This window comes from Symphalangus syndactylus, chromosome 6, assembly GCF_028878055.3.
Source record: "Symphalangus syndactylus isolate Jambi chromosome 6, NHGRI_mSymSyn1-v2.1_pri, whole genome shotgun sequence".
Classification (NCBI taxonomy): domain Eukaryota; kingdom Metazoa; phylum Chordata; class Mammalia; order Primates; family Hylobatidae; genus Symphalangus; species Symphalangus syndactylus.
Window position 1 is genome coordinate 120,586,169 of NC_072428.2, and position 17,525 is coordinate 120,603,693.

At 39.1% G+C, this 17,525-nt stretch overlaps 1 protein-coding gene across 1 annotated transcript; it reads right to left on the reverse strand.

Moving 5' to 3' along the window:
• Positions 1-980: 980 nt before the first annotated feature.
• KLF14 (KLF transcription factor 14) lies at positions 981-2,637 on the reverse strand. The gene has a single exon (XM_055281460.1). It carries the CDS (start codon positions 2,458-2,460, stop codon positions 1,489-1,491), a length of 972 nt encoding a protein of 323 aa, XP_055137435.1. The 5' UTR covers positions 2,461-2,637; the 3' UTR covers positions 981-1,488.
• Positions 2,638-17,525: the final 14,888 nt, after the last annotated feature.

Genomic DNA, 17,525 nt, shown 5'->3' on the forward strand with positions numbered 1-17,525 from the left:
TAACCAGATGCCCGTTAGGGTCCTATGAGATTACAGCATCTTCCCCAAGTGTCAGTGATGGACTATTGCAAAATATTCAGGAGGGGGCCAGAGGGGATCTCCCAGGGCAGGAAATGACTTTCAGCCTCATCTCTAAAGAAAGGGTCACATATATACACATTCATACATACACAAGCAGAGTGGTCAATGATTTCATCCACAGCAGCAGAGACACATATAGAAAAAACAAATACTGTTGATGTCTGATTCCTTCTTACTGGGCGAGGGGCCCTGAGGATATAACTTGGAGGGACTATATGGTCAGAGGAGAAAGTTCCTCCTATTTGATAATAGCTATCACCTTGCTACTCCTTCCTCAAATCCAAGGCAGCCAGCTCCTTGGAAGAAACCAGTCTGTTACCCTTCCCTCTCCCATCCACCAACTCACCTGTTTCAGAAACGAAAATCTGCAGATTCTGAGGGAAATAACCCCTTAGTTAGCCATTAGGAAATTAACAGAATCTACCACTCCTGAGATTACATAAGGTGGGGCAGCTGTGTCCACACGCCTCTATTTCCCTGAAAGTTATCAATGGTTATGAACGGTCTTGTTTCGGCCCCGCCCAACCTTAAGGTCGCTTGAGTTTTCTCTCTGAGTGAAGGGGGAACTAGTCTGGACCACCCTTTTCTTTCTGGTGCCTTTACGGTTGTTTTCAAATTGTTTAACCAATCTCAGCGTGAGAGTGAGTCAGGAAGTTACCATCCTCAAGTAGGAATCCAAATGGGGAAAAGGGCTACGACGCAAGCGCAGGGTTCCAAATCATGCAATAGGACCTGCAAACAGACTCACACCCCAGACATCAAGAAGCATCTCCCAGCCACACATCTACATGGAGCTTATGTGGCCTCTCCTAGCAGAGGTAGCTGGGGCAATTGGGGGAGTGGAGGGCATTAGCCTCCCATCAACCTGGGATCCCTATTTAAAAGATGCTAAAAATAAATTAGTAAACATTGCTGTTTACAGAAATAGAAATCATTTCTGTTTCCAAAGGCCTCTCACCATCCCAGTCCTGGACATTTCCAAGACTGCCACCCCTGACACCCTCTCCAAGGTCCGCCCTGGTGGATGGGTGAGACACCAGAGTCCTTTGAGACTGGGAGCTCCTCAGGCATCTGAGAATTCCAGTTTCACATCCCTGGTTCCAGGGAGGGGAGAATCTTCAGTACTCTGGAGAGTACCGGAGTTCATCCCTTTTTATCAGTTCCTGGGGGCTGTCTTGAGGCAACCCCTACTTTTAGGATGATATACGCGTTGTAAGAATTCCCGCTATTTTCCGGCCCTCAGTACCTCCCCAGAGTCCACATGTCTGCCTGGACCCACCCTCAGAGCAGAGGAACCAGTCTGTGCCTTGGTGTAATGACTCTGGGAAAGAAGGATGGGCAGAGAGAAAGCAGGGACAACGGCCTGGGGCATCATCCTTGAGGGTAAGACTGACAGCAATGACTGTCCTACAGGCAGGTGGTGAAGCTGGGCGCCGGGCCGGGACCGGAGCCGGAGGCGGAGCTTTCCACCTCGCTGGTGAGTGGCGGGTCGATGCGGGGAGTGCGACGACGTCCCCGGTACTCGATCATATCTGGATGATAGGTTGGGTGGCGGCGAGCATGCTTGGTCAGGTGGTCGCTCCGGGAGAACTGCTTGGGGCAGAGGGGGCAGGAGAAGCGCTTCTCGCCCGTGTGCGTCCTGTAGTGGCGGGCCAGCTCGTCGGAACGCGTAAACTTCTTGTCGCAGTCGAGCCAGTCGCAGGAGAAAGGGCGCTCACCCGTGTGGGTGCGCTGGTGGGACTTGAGGTGCGACGACTTGTAATAGGCTTTGGTGCAGCCCGGGAAGGGGCATTGGTGGCGCTTGGCAGCAGGCGTGACAGGCCTCCTCCGGGGCACATGATCCGCGGCGGGGGCGGGGCCGGCCCCTAGGGCCCCTCCAGAGACCCCACCAGAGGCTGCTGGTGCGCCCGGGGCGGCAGGCGCGCTCGGGACCGCGGGCGCACCGGAGGAGCTCTCGGGAGTGCAGACCGCCGCGGCGCCGGAGGCGGGAGCCAGCTCGGAGCACGGGGTCTGGACGGAGCACGGGATCGGGTCGGAGAAGCTGGACGAGGCGCGTGGAGCTTCCCCCGAGTTCTCCCAGGAGCCCTCGCCAGAGCTGCCGCGCAAGTCCGCCCAGACGCTTGCAGCCAGCAGGTGGGGCGCGGCGCCGCCCGCGCCGGGGCTGGGGGCGGGGACCTGCGGGAGCGGGGGGACCGACGCGGGCCCCGGTGGCCCCGGACCCGGCAGAGCGGACTCCGGCGGCGCCGCACCCACCTCCGAGCCTGCGGCTCCGCCCGCGCCCTCGGGGTCCGGCGGGCGGCGGTGAACCACGGCGCCCGCGGACATGGACACCAGGCACTCGGCGGCGAAGTAGTCCAGGCACGCCACGGCGGCCGACATGCTGGGACCGCCCGGCCGCCGGCGAGCGCCGTCCGAACGCGGCCGGCCGCGGGCGAGGGAGTTCCCGGGAGCGTCCGTCCCGCAGCCTCGGAGCGAGAAGCAGGAGGCCGGGTGCTCGCCGCCCGCCGCCCGCTGCCGCCGCCGCCGCCGCAGCCGCCGCCGCTGCCGCCGCCGCCCGCGCGGAGCCCGCCCCGCTTGACGCGCCCCTGACGCACCGGAGCCCGCGGGGGCGGCAGAGACCCGCCCCGGCCCGCAGGACACCCCCTCGGAACGCGCGGCCCCCCGGCTAAGTCATGTTTAACAGCCTCAGAAATTATCTTGTCTCCGCGTTCTTTCTTCTGCCGGCGAGCCAGGTAATGGTAACGGAGCGAAACTCCCCGGTCGGAACTTCTGGGCTGCCGCAGCCTCGCCCTCCCTCCCCCCAGCCCGCCGCCCGCTGGTCCGTCGCCAGCTGGGTGTCCCGCGGAGTCCCAGAAAGTTTTTTTTTTTTTAAGGAAAAAAATGGCTAATACCTGACATGTCTTTCGGTTCATAATTGCGATTGTTAGCGAAGTGGTCTGGAATTCCATTTCACTCCCCGTTCGCCGCTCTCAGACTAAATTGCAAATATCCCCAAGTCTGTAGCAAAAAAAGTTTTCTCATTGAGCAGCTCCACTGTGAACCCGGGGCCGGGAGCAGTTCCCTAAATAGATCCGCTACGTAGCCATTAATTAATAGCATCTCGAACCAGAAACAATTTTAACCTTGGAAAAGCAAAGAATCCTCTCCCGGTTGAAATTGAAACTTAAAATCCTTTGAGTAACGATTTAACTGTTCAGCCAACGAAAGAAAAATGCATGTTTAAACTGCATTAACCTGTCACTGGCATCCAAACAAATTTAAACGCTGAGATATAAATTATAGTCTAGCGGCGAGATAAACACATTAAAATGGACTCCCACCATTTTAATAATAGAAAGTCACGTTTCCAATTAGGCAGTATCTTGTAATTTGCTTTTGACGAAAGTTAAAAGTAAGGAAATGCAGCACATGATATAGAATGCTCATACGGTGTTTTGTGATTGTGGAGGTTTGCCTTTTTTATAATCAAATGCATGTATGGTTTGTTTTACGTGTCTTCATTGCTTTCATTTTTTCCCTCGTTTTTCTTTTTAAAAATGTAAAACCACATAGAAAAACAAACAGGATAATTTCTAAGAATAGTCATATCTTAGTTTTTGATGTATACAAGCTTTTATATGAGTGAATTATGTGCATTTTATTTGTAGTTCTTCAGTACTTTTTCTTTTGAAAATTAATACGTATGTATCAAGAATAACATACGTTCGTGTGTTTACTGCCTAGGATAATCAAATGTGAAATTTTTGTTATAGTTGTTTCACGTTTTTATTTATATTAAACATTACAGATAGAGTTGAATGTCACTTTATTTCCCTCCCCAGTCCCATTCACCTTTCTCCCTCTTCACTTTTCTAGGTAATTAGTATTATAAAGTGGCTATTTAATCTGCATTTGTTTTGATACCCGTATTACCTAATTATACATGCAAATATATGTATATATCCATGCTTATTTATTAAAATTTTTAAGTAAATGGTTCACTAGTATACATATCATTTTGCAACTTTTTTCCCTCAATGTGGTTTTGACAACTATCCGGGTTGACAACTATAGAATCTACTTTATTCATTTCAGCAGTTTTTAAATAATATTGTCAGTGTTACTATTTTTAAGGCGATTCCATTGCAAAACAGTTAATTTTTCTGAAGTTTCTCTAGACGATTAACTCTTCATTAACCTACACATTAAAATCTATCAGATAGAATGATTTACTAGCTGTTTTAATTTTGTTATTTAGAAAAAACGTGAAGATATTTAAAATGCAGAGAGAACATTACAAGCACATATACCTGTCTCATATAATGAATATGTTAACATTTTGTCTTATCTCCCTCAAATCTATTAAGTATTCAACATTTCTGATAAAATTGAAGGTCCCCTTTTACTTCCCCCAATACCATTCTCCACCCTTTTCCCCAAAGGCAAACACTAACATGAATTTGGTATGTAACTTTCCGATCTGGGTTTTACACTTTAACTGGATGTGAACCTATAAAATGCAGAATATTGGTTTATATGATTTTTTTTAAATGTACAAACATGGTATTAGACTGTGCATATTATTCTTGGACTTGTTTTTTTCCTTCATGGTATGTTTTTATTTTTTCTCTTCGTGTTGATAAATATAGATCCAGTTCATTCATTTTAATTGCTATAGTGTGGATCCGTGCATACAAATGTGTCCTGTTTATTCATTCCCCTATTGATGAATATTAAACTGCTGCCAATATTTTGGTACTACTTGTACATGTTTCCTTTGCACATATGTGAGAATTTCTCTGTGTATCTACCTAGATGGAGAATTGCCGGGCTCCACACACATTTTCAATTTTGCGAGAGACTGCCAAATGCTTCAATTTGCACACCCATCAGCAGTGTGTGACAGTTCATGTTTCCCTCACATGATCTTCCAACACTTTCTAGATTCAGACTTTTATTATTCCTGCCAATTTGATTATTTTAAAAAACAGTATCTTGTTGTTTTATTTGAATTTCCCTCACTGCTAGTGAAGTTAAGCATTTTTTCCCCATATGTTCGTTATTGAGGTTTCCAAGTTTGTGATTTGTTTTTTCACAGTCCTCGTTCATTTTTTTTCAGTAGATAATGTATGTTTTATCTTTTTTCCTCCTGATTTGTAGGAATTCATGCGTATAAACATTAAATATATTGTCTCAGTCTGTGGCTTGTCTTTTAACTGCTTTTGATGTCTTTTGTACTATAGACAATTTAAAATGTACTCATATTCATTGATCTCTTTCTTTATAGTGTCATTTGTGGATCATTAAAGAAACTTCTCCATACCTGATGCATAAAGGTAGCCTCTTATGTCTTCTTCCTTAATGTTTTAAAGTTTTGCTTTCCACACATGAGATTGATCTATCTGGGACTTATTTTTTTTGAATGGTGTAAAGTAGGAATTTAATAATTTTACTCCTCTCTTTTCTCCCAACCCCCATGTGGAAGGCATGTGGTAACCTGATTTACTGAACAGTCCTTCGTATCCCTATTAATGTGTAATGCCACCATGATTGTAAATTAAATTTCTATGTATTCATGGATATGTTTCTAGTTTGTCCTTTTCCACTGATCAAACCAAATTTGAGCCAATACGACAGTCTTAATTACTATGGCTTTGTAAATCTTGATGTGTAGAAGGACGTATCCTCTCTTTGTTCATTTAAAAAATGGTTAGGTAATGTACATATCATTTTGCAACTTACTTTTCTCCCTCAATATGATTTTGAGAGCTACCCATGTTGATACCTGTAGAATCTGCTTTATTAATTTCATGAATGTATAGACTATTTTTGGACTTCTATTCTTCTATACCGACTTTAGCATTAGTTTGTCAAGTTGCGTTGAAAAACTCTTTTGGTATTTTGCTTAGTTAAATTTGTAGGTTAAAATTGGGGAGCTATGACAACTTCATAAAATTGAGCCACCTAGTACATTAATATTATTCTGATTTTTAAATGTCTTTCAATAACATTTTATAATTTGTTTATAAATGTCTTGTACCTCTTTTTTAAACTTACTCCTATTGTACTTTACAGCTTTTGCTGTTATTATAAGTGAGATCTCTTTTCTATTAAATGTTTAAATTGGTCATTGCTGCTACTGTCATTGGTAGAGATCCTGTAGATTTTGGAATAACCTTAAAATTGTGTTAGATAATGTTGGCAAACATGCTGAACTTATTAGTTAAATAGCTTATTTGTAGATTTTCTTGTGTTTTCATGTAGATGATAATATTCTCTATAAATAACACCCCTAATGCATTTTCCCCTTTCTTATCTCCTTGCATGGGCTGGGACCTTCAATATAACAGCAAATAGTAAGGGTGAGTACAAGCGTCGTTTTCCTATTTTTATCTCATTGAAAATGTTTCTCGTGTCATAATTATGATATTTGTTGTAAGTCTTTGGTGGAAACACTTTATCAGTTTCCTTCTATCCCATTTATGCTTAAAGTAGGAATATTGTTAAACCATGAAATGAATATTGAAATGTTATTAAATGCTTTTTCTAAAAATATTGAGATGATTACAGGTTTTATCTTTGCTATGTTAATGTGACAGGTCACATTGATAGATATTTCTTATGTGAACCTACCCTTGCATTCCTGAGTTAAACCCTGCTTTGCCTTAATGTACTTTTATTTATTAATACAGTGCTTCATGTATTTTATTTTAGCATCGATGTTCATAGTGACATTGGTTTAAAACTTTCCTTTCTTGTACCTTGTGCAAGAAGGAAAATGCATTTGGAAATTTCCTTCTTTTTCTATATTCTGTGACAGTTTGGATGAGATAGGTATGATTTGTTCCTTGACTATTTGGTAAATCTCATCTGTGAAATTATCATATTTTGAAAATTCAATTTGATTTCTCTAATGATCGTTGGTTTCTTTGGGTTTTCTATTTCTTCAATCAATTTTGATGATTCACTTTTTTTTCCTAAAAAATTAGATACTACATTTAAACCTTTAAAATGTTGATGTATGGTTCATGGTATTCTCTTTAAATGTTCTTTATGGTGTCTGTAGTTATACCCTATTTTTCATTATTGATATCATATATTTGTGAATTCTCTAATTTTTCTTTTTTGTCTTAACAAAGATTTGTCTGTATATTTAGACAAACTTATAGAGGTTTGTCTGTAGTCTTTACAAATAGGCAGCTTTTGTTGATCATATATCTGTTTCTTTTAAAATTATATATTTGTTTAATTTCTATATTTATTTTTATTAATCCCTCACTTACATTTTCATTGAGTTTAACGTGTTATTCCTTAGCACCTTAAGTGCTTTTCAAGTTACATACCTATCAATTAATTTCCAGTGTTTCTTATTTTCTAATACATAAGTAAGGGCTATAAATTTCCCTTAAAGAGAAATTTCCCTTGCTTTATCTGTATCCCGCAAGTTTTTAAAATAGTGCTTTTATTGCCATTCAGTGCTAAATACTTTATAATTCTACTGTGATTTCTTAAATATGAAATTTTTGGAAGGGTGCTGTCCCTGGATTTCCCTGGCATTGTATCACTTGAACTATTCTGTTACCAGTGCTCCTTGTGTAACCTCTCAGGAACTGGGTCTGGAAGTATAATTGGTGATTATTTGAAAAGGAAAGTAGAATAAGGGTAATTTTTTAATGCAGCATATACTGTGGCCTTGAAGTAAATGTTACCAAAATGTTATCTCTCCCAAGCCCATTCAGAAGCTTCCAGGAACAACATCAAAGAGATGTTCCTGAAGGCCTTGAACAGCTGACTGGTCCATTCTTTTGGTCACAAGTAGTTCAGGGCATGTACATAGTAGGTGTTACATAAATATAGTAGAATAAATGAATAGGAATATACAAGCTGACAGATTAGTATTACTCTTCATTTATGATTATTAATCCTAAACAGACATTAAACATTCCTAGAAATACTGCACACCTGTTTGCATCTGTTGCCAGTCTCCTTCCCGCCTTTTGGCAAAAGCTAGTCTGTTCTAGTTCTATCTCCATTATCTCTTGCTTTCTCAAGATTCACGATCTATAACATACCTTCTGTCTCTCCAACATCATCTGTTTTTTCTTCTGTACAGAATAATTTGAATCAACATTCAATAATGGATTAATACCTTCAGTTAAAAAATATCCCTCTATCTGTCTTGACTCTCCTTTCTCTTCTAGCTACTGCCACATAGTTAGGTTGCCCATGAAAGCCAAATTTCTGAAGTGCCGAATATATTCTGTCACCACTTCCTTACCCCCATGGATTATTAAGTTTGCTTCAATATCGAGCTCTCACTTTGCTACAGAAATTCTTCTCAGGATCAACATTGATGCACCACACAATGTAAATGTCCTTAACACTGCTGAACTGTACATTTAAAAATGGTTAAAGTGAGAAATTTTATATTATACATACTTTACTATAATTTGCAAAGCTTTCGTTTCTCAAAAGGAGAAAAAAATTAACATTGACCCCCTTGTTGCTAAATTCAATCCTCAAATAGCTAGAACTCAGAGCAGTTGAACAATCCTTGAAACATTCTCATCTTTTGGCTTCTGTGATATTACATTCTTTTGGGCTTTCTTCATCTTTCTAACTGTTCCTTAACAGTTTAAGTCTTAATTACTCATTCCACCTCTTTACCTAATCTCTAAAATTTAAAATTCTGCAGAACTCTATCCTAGGTCTTCTTCTCTCAATTCTACCCACTCTCTCTAGGTAATTTTAAACATTTTCCATGATTTAAGTACACCTGTATCCCAAGAACTTGTAAATTTTATACTCTTTAGGCCAGATCTCTTTTCCAGAGATATCAGGGAGTCTGAACTACTTGACAACTCCGCAGCCTTCCTGGAATGTCTCATTGATATTTCAAACAATAGATTAAAAAGTCAAATTCTACCCAAAATCTACTCTTACTGTATTCTTCCCTGTCTCAGTACACAGCACTTTCATCCATTCCTGCTCCTTAAACCAGGAAACTGGGGTCATTCTTGACACTTCCCTCTCCATCAGCCTCAACATTTAATTAACCTTCAAGTTTGGTTATTCTGCTTTCAAAATGAGTCTTGACCATCTCTTTTCTCATTTTTCCTGCCAGTACCCTAATCCAAATCAGCGTCAGCTTTTGGTCAAACTATCATAAAACTGGGTTCCCTTAACTAGTTCCTCTACTTCACTCTTGCTCCATTCCAGTGCCTTCCCCATATAGTTGCTACATGGTGAAGTCATCAAAACCTTCCTATCACAGTTAAGACAAATTCAAAACAGCTGGGCAATGATCTGGCTCCTATTTACCTTTCTACCTGACCTCTTACTCACTCATTGTATTCCAGCTTACATTGGCCTTTGAAAACACTAGTTCCTTGAGTGCTCAAACTGTAAAATCTTTGCATATGCGCTCCTTAAACCTAAACTGCTCTTGCCTTCACTTTTGGCCTGAATAATTCCTGTGCTTCATTCATCCATTTTCACTTCCTCTGAGGATCCCGACACCCACAATCTAAACTGTATCCCTTCTTTTACACAGGCATTCATCGATTTAACAAATATTTGGTGGATATTCCACTAAATATTACTAAACATTGACTGTTCTTCCCCTTGCATAGTTTTAGGCACAGGAGATAAAGCAGTGAACAAAGCAGTTTCTGCCCTTACGGGGCTTACATCCTAGTGAGGCCTGATAACAAGCAAGTAAGTAAATTCATAGTATTTCTGATATTCAGTGACAGATGCTGTGGAGAACAGTAAAACAGGGGCAGTGAGATAGCAAGTTCTGAAAGGGGATATTTTGTGTACGGGGGTTAGGCAAGACCGTTCTGATGAGGTGAACTGAAGGGAGTAGTCTTACAAAAATCTAAGAGAAAAATAGGAAGTGCGAAAGTTTTGAAGCAGAAGCATGTGGGGTGCTGGGCAGCTTAGAGGCTTGCACTAGTTTTCTACAGCTGCTGTAACAAATTACCATAAACTTAGTGGCCTAAAACATAAAAATTCCATTTCTCACAGTTCTTTAGTTCAGAAGTCCAAAATCAGTCTCACTGACTAAAATCAAGAGATCACCAGGACTGCATTCTTTGCAGATCCTGAGTGAGAATTCATTTCCTTGCCCTTTTCTAGCTTCTAGAAGCAGCTGTCTCTTGGACCCCTTCCTCCCTCTGTAAAGGCAGCAATGATGGTTGGAGTCGTTCTCTGATTTGCATAAATCTGATCTACTCTTCTCCTTCTTATTTCTGCTTATAAGAACCCTTCTGATTGCATTGGTCCCACTTGAATCCAGTATAATCTCCCCATCTCAAGATCAGCTAATTAGTAACTTTTATTCCATCTGAGTTCTGGGTATTAGGATCTGAACATCTGTGGGGGAACTATTATTCTGCCTAGCATAGGGTTGAAGCAGACTGAGGGAAGGGAAGAATTGACTTCAGGGACTGGGCTGAGTGGGAGGCAGGTCATGTAGGGCCTGGTAAACAGTGTGGAGAGGGAGATGGGAAGTCTTAAGGAGGATTGATTCACCTTGGTTGCTGTGTGGCTAGTAGACTCAATGGCAAACAAGAGTGGAAGCAGGAGACCAGTTAATATGCCACTGCAGAATTCCAAGACAAAGATGATGATGGTTTAGACCAGTGAAGGTGGTGAGATACGGTCAGATCTGGGATGTTGTTTGGAGCTAGAGTGAGGGATATCTGCTAAGGTGTTGGATGTAGGGTATAAGAAAATGTGAGGATTCGTGAATGACTGCAAGGATTTCAGCCCAGTAACTGGAAGAATATACTTTCTATTTTGAGATGGGGACAGCTTTAGAAGAAGCAGGATATAGGAGGTGGAAATTGGGAGTTTGCTTTTGGAGACTTGGAGATAGGGAAGCTGAGTTGGATCTTGGATCTGAGTCAGATTCTGCTTTTTTTTTTTTTGAGACAGAGTCTCACCATGTTGCCCAGGCTGGTCTTCAACTCCTGGGCTCAAGCGATCCTCCTGCCTCAGCCTCCTGAGTAGCCAGGATAGTCTGATGTTTTTATAGTTCAATGAAGTCCAGCTACATCCCTGACTGGGCAACAGGATAAAAGGGATTTTTTAAAGCTATGTATTTATATATGTATGTTTCTGGAGAACAAGAATTCTAACTCTTAGTAGAGTTTTTCAAAATGCCGTGTATAATTATTTGTTTAATAGTTTTTTACTATAATGATCACAAGATGTTATCCAAATAAAACCGATTGTTTTGTGTCAAACTATAAAAACAAAGATTTATATTTTAGGAAATCTAATCATTTAGTATCTAATTTTTTAAAGTTCAATTTCCATTCTTGATAAAACCTCTATGTTCTTAGCTGTCAGGTTTCTTTTAGATCCGCTGAACTTTTTTCCTGTGACATTCACACTCATGTTAATTTACAAGTCTAAATGAACTATATGTGACCTTATGAAAAACAGATGAGCTTTTCTTTGGTGAATTTCAAACACTTTTTCAGTGCCTGTAGTGTTGTGGGCACATAGAAGGTAAAGGCACATAGCAAATAATTGGAAAATATTTTTATATAATGAGACTGAGAGCAAAGGTCCAACTGAGATGTTTATATGAGACAGAAAAAAAAGTGGGTGGTGTTAAGATTCTACAGTATGATAGCTCAATAGTTCAGCAGTATGTGTGGTGACTTTGGAGTCTAACAAGCCAGATTCAAATCTCAGCATGAGGCATAGGACCCTCTCCTTTCCCATGAAGGGAATAGAAATTGGCGCAACAGTTTGATAACCTGTCAAGATGATGATGTTCATACATACCCTGTAACTTAGAACTTTTATACCTTAGTTATATGCCATAGAGAAATTATTGTACTTGGCCCTAGGAGACTTCTACAGATACGTTGAGAGCACCATTTGCTGCAAATTTTTGAAGCAACTTATTCATTAAAATGCAAGGCAATACTACACAGTAGTAAAAATAAGCAGTGAGGCTACATATCAAAGGCCTGTCTCTTAAAAAAAAATAAAAATAAATATCATAGCCAGGTGTGGTAGCCTGAGCCTGTTGTTCCAGTTACTTGGGAGACTTGAGCCCAAGAGTTCGAGGTTACAGTGAGCTATGATGGTGCCACTGCACTCCAGCCTGGCAACAGGGTAAGACCTCATCTCTAAATTAATAGATAGATAGATGTATAGATTAGATTAGATTAGATAGACCAAAACTAGTTGGATCATGGATAATGCTTTCTGCTTAGTAAATAGAATGAAAAAAATCTAAGATTTTAGAAGACTGTGTCAAATATGATGTCAAATATGATATCTTTTACACAACATAAATACATGATCATAATTACTGTATCAACACGTTATAATTGTTAATAGTACAGATTCTGCAGCCAGACTGCCACGTTCTGCTTCCATCACTCACCAACTACACATGACCTTGATTGAGTTACTTTCCTTCATTCATAAAAGGGAATGAAAATAGTACTTACTTTATTTGGGTTGTACTAATTAGTTAATACATATAATATGATCAGACGACACATAGGCATGTAGTAAGCACTGTATTCATTATTATGTATTGTTATCCACATATTATTCATGTGTCCATAATATACCCATACATTAAAAGTATAATACATTAGCAGGTGTGATAAATACCAAATTTAGAGCAGTAAGTATCTCTGGTATGGAAGGAAAGGGAATGGAGTTTCAACAGATTCTTTTGTTATTTATTTATTTTTTTTAAAATCTGAAGCAAATTAGGTAAATGAGATTTGTCAATATGGGCATGGGTACAGTGCTGTTTGCCATATTATTCTCTGTACTTTTGTGTGTGTGAAACTTTTTTTTTTTTTAGTTGCAGAACAGAGCAGAATATTAGTTATACAAAACATATCTGCCAAATAAGTGAGTGGACTGGGGATGCAGCCCTCGGAACGTCTGGCTGGACTCCCCCTTTATTCTGCTCTCCAGAATAAAGGAGAGCAGGGGGCATCTTGGCCATTAGAAGGGACACTTCTCTCCAGCCATGTGGATGCCGTGGAGCCAGGCTTTCAAGGTTCTGAGGGAAAATTATTTTGAACTTAGAATTCTATACCCAGGTGAACCCATCATTCAGTGTGAGAGCAAAATGAAAACACTTTCAGAAGTTTTCAGGTTCAGGAAATATACCACTCAAGCACCCTCTCCGGAACAATAACTAAACTGTTCTGGAAAGATAAAAAATGAATCAAAGAGGAAGGCACAAAGGACAGGGAACCCAGTGACAAAACACAGCATAATTTAAAATAATTATTGATTGGGGGAGGGGGAGAGAGAGAGGGAGGGAGGGAAAGAGAGAAATAACAACCATCTGACATTCTGGAATTAAAATCCCTAATGGTCTTTACATGGGAGGTAGCAAGAGGGCAAAGGAAAAAAGTAGAGGCATGAAAAGGTTCCTGACTTGTTCAGAGAGAAGCTGGTCATGTTGAGTAATTGAAGATGTTGATTTTATCAAATAATTTTAAATATGTGCTACAAAATGAAAGAGTAACCACTGGAAAAATTGAAATAAGATACCTAATTTCCTAACCATTTCTTTTCCTTATTAAAAGAAAACATTAAATAAGGAAAATGTCATCAGTTCAAGAAAAGGAAGAGGAGAAAAGGAGAAACAATAACAAAATACGGTAAATAGAAAACACGAAATAAGATGCAGGAGTTAGTCCAAAGTGTCAATAATCACAAAGTGAATTAACCAACCAAATGAAAAGATAGAGCCCCTCAGACTGAGTTTGAAAAATAGAGAAGGGAGGGTAGAAAATGCAAAACCCTAAAAAACTATGTGCTGTTTATCTAAAACAAATGACCCAGAAATTTAAAATTCAACAACAAAAGTAGATATATTATGAAAATGTCAACAAAGCAAACCAAATTAACATTTCAAGTAGAAAAAAAATAAGGATAAAGAAGATTCTAATAACATTATAAGAAGCTTTACATACTGAGTTTAAATATATGTGGAATATTTACAAAGAAAATTTCAATAGATTCTATAAAGTAGAAATTATACAACCTACAGTGACCACATGCATAAAATTATTATTTAACAACAAGAAGACAGTAAAAAACAACAAACAGAAAAAGCACTATCCTCTTGAAAATGAGAAGGCACACTTCTAATTAACTTGGATTACAAAAGAATTAAAATTGAAATTACAAACTACTTAGAAATGAACAAATGAGCACACTACATTCCAAGATTTGTGAGTACTGCCAAAGTGGTACAAATGGAAAGATTTGCAGCCTTGAGTGCTTGTAGGAAACAGAAATTGTGAAAATAAACAAGCTAAGATTTTGACTCAAGAGTTAAAGAACAGGGAAAATAAGCTCAAAGAAATAAAAGTAGAAATAAATTGGCCGGGCATGGTGGCTCATGCCTGTAATCCCAGCACTTTGGGAGGCTGAGGGAGGAGGATCACCTGAGGTCAGGAGTTTGAGACCAGCCTGGCCAACATGGTGAAACCCTGTCTCTACTAAAAATACAAAAATTAGCCAGATGTGATGGCAGGCGCCTGTAATCCCTGCTAGGGAGGCTGAGGCAGGAGAATCACTTAAACCCGGGAGGCAGAGATTGCAGTGAGCCAAGACCATGTCATTGCACTCCAGCCTGGGCGACAAGTGCGAAATTCCATCTCAAAAAAACAAAACAAAAATAGTAGAAATAAATGAAATTAAAAAAAACCCAAATGGGCTTCATTAATAAAACCAATTACTATATATTTGGCAAGACCAATAAAATAGGTGAATGCTTGGTGAATCAGATTAAGAAAAAAAAGACGATATACTTAATATAAGGATCAAGAAATGTGGAAAAAGCCAAATATTACTATGTACAACTTTAAATAAATATAATTAAAATTAAGATAAAATGTTTGATCCATAAATGCACAAATTACCAAAGTTGGTTCAGTAAGGAGTAAAGTTCCATGGACTATTACCTAAAAGTAAATGGAAAAATAATCAAAGGTATACTTAAAACAAAACACCAGATCCAAGTAGTTTTGCCAACTCGAGCTCCCAAAACTAAAAACAGGTATTTCCCATGTTATATAATGGTCATAGTCCATAAAACAGATTGAACATTTTTCAATTCATAAGAGATTTTTTTTTATTACCCTAGTTCTGAAATCAGATAAAGATAGGATCCAAAAAGAGACTAATCTCACGAACATAGTACAAAATTTCTAAATCTAGAAGTGTATTTTAAAAATAGTGCATCATGCCCAAGTTGAGTTTTTCCCAGGAGAAGAATGGTAGTTGGATGGTGAAAGTGTATTAATAGAATTAATTGTATTCTCTGAAGAGAAAATATGTAATAGGCACCCCAAAAAGCAGTTGATAAGATGTAGCACACATTCCTGGTTTTAAAAAATGATCTTAGGAAAGAGGTCATAGAAGAAAGCATCTTATATTTGAAAAGAGGTTTCCAGCGGAATCTACAACAAACATAGTGCTTAACCATGAAATACTTGAAACATTCCCATTAAAATTAGGAACAATACAAGGGTAGCCTTTACTAGTACCACTTAGCATTAAAGTAGACATCCCATTCAGTACAACAATGGGGAAAAAGGCAAGAAAGAAGATAAATACATATTGGAAAGTAATATACAAAACTGTAACTTTTTGCAGATGCACATTTCCATGTACCTAGAAAAATCCAAGGAAAATGTCAGAAAAACTTGAGAGCTAGTAAGATTTTGGTAGGGTGACTGTATAAAGATCTTGGTGAAGAAAAGTATACAGCTGACTTAAAGTTCTCATATAAAGATCTGAGTACGTGGAGAAACACACTGTTTCTTAACAGAAAAACTCAATGCTATAAAATACAATTATTATAAAACATTTATAAATTTAAGACTGTTTCATTCAACATAGCAGCAGGTTTCTGTATAAAATTTGGCAAAATAATTCATCCAGATGAGAAAAAAATAGGAATAACTTTTTTTTAGCAGGTATTAAAACATATCATAAGGCTTTAGTAATTGATTCAGTGTGGTATTGTCATAGAAATAGACCAGTAAATTGGTGGGAGAAAGAGGTGATTTAGAAACAGCCATTTATATGTGAGAGTTCAGTATATGATAAAGGTGACATTTCAAATGAGTGGGGGAAATGATAGACAATTTATTAAAGAGTGTTCAACAGTTAATCATTTGGGGGAAGATAAAAATCACTCCCACGGCCGGGCGTGGTGGCTCATGCCTGTAATCCCAGCACTTTGAGAGGCTGAGATGGGCAGATCACGAGGTCAGGAGATTGAGACCATCCTGGCTAATACAGTGAAACCCCGTCTCTACTAAAAATACAAAAAAATTAGCCAGGCGTGGTGGCGGGCACCTGTAGTCCCAGCCACTCGGGAGGCTGAGGCAGGAGAATGGCGTGAACCCGGGAGGTGGAGCTTGCAGTGAGCCGAGATTGTGCCACTGCACTCCAGTCTGGGCGACAGAGCAAGACTGCGTCTCAAAACAAAACAAAACAAAACAAAAATCACTCCCATGTGTAAAAAATAAACTCTAGGTGGATTAGGGAGCTAAGCATAAAAATCAAATTTAAAGCACTGGAATAATCTCAATAAATGTAGAATAAGTATTTAACAAAATTAAAGATTCCTTCATGATTAAAAAAACTCTTAGAAAATTAGGAGTAGAAAGGAATGTCCTTAATTTTATAAATGACATCTACGAAAAAACCTACATTGTACTTAACAGTGAAAAATGGAATGATTTTCACCTAAGATTGGAAATAAACTAAGGATGTTCACTGTCTCACTTCAATTCTCAGATATTATTGTCTATTAAGAAAATCCCAAGGCATCTATTCAAAAGTTCATAGAACTAAGAAGTCATTTTAGTAAGTTTTCAAAATACAAGGTCTGTATACTAACAATGAATACATGAAAATCAAAATTAAAAAACAGCATTATTTCCCACACACACCAGTTCCAATTAGCACCAAAAAGATAAATAATATATAGTTAACAACATTTTCATTATCTTTGTACTTAAAACTATGAAAGACCAATGAAAGACAGCATATACCTAAATAAATGGCAAGTCTTCCATGGATTGGAAGACTCAGTACTGTGTAGATGTCAGTTCTCCCCAAATTGATATATAGATTCAAATGGCCGTAATCAAAATCCAAGTAGGAGTGTGACTTTTGTAAATATTATATTGAAAATTGATATGGAAAAACAAACGAAAATAATCAAAACAATTTTGGAAAAAAACTTTTGAAAATAGGATGTTAGGAAATGCATACTATTTGATTTTAAGAGCTATTATAAAACTACAGTGATTAGGACAGTGTGGTACTGGTGGGAAAATGGACACAAATATTAACGGAGCAGAGGGAAGATTTCAGAAATAGATCAAACTGGCCAACTGATTTTTGACAAAGGTGCAAACACAGTTCAACGGAGAAAGAAT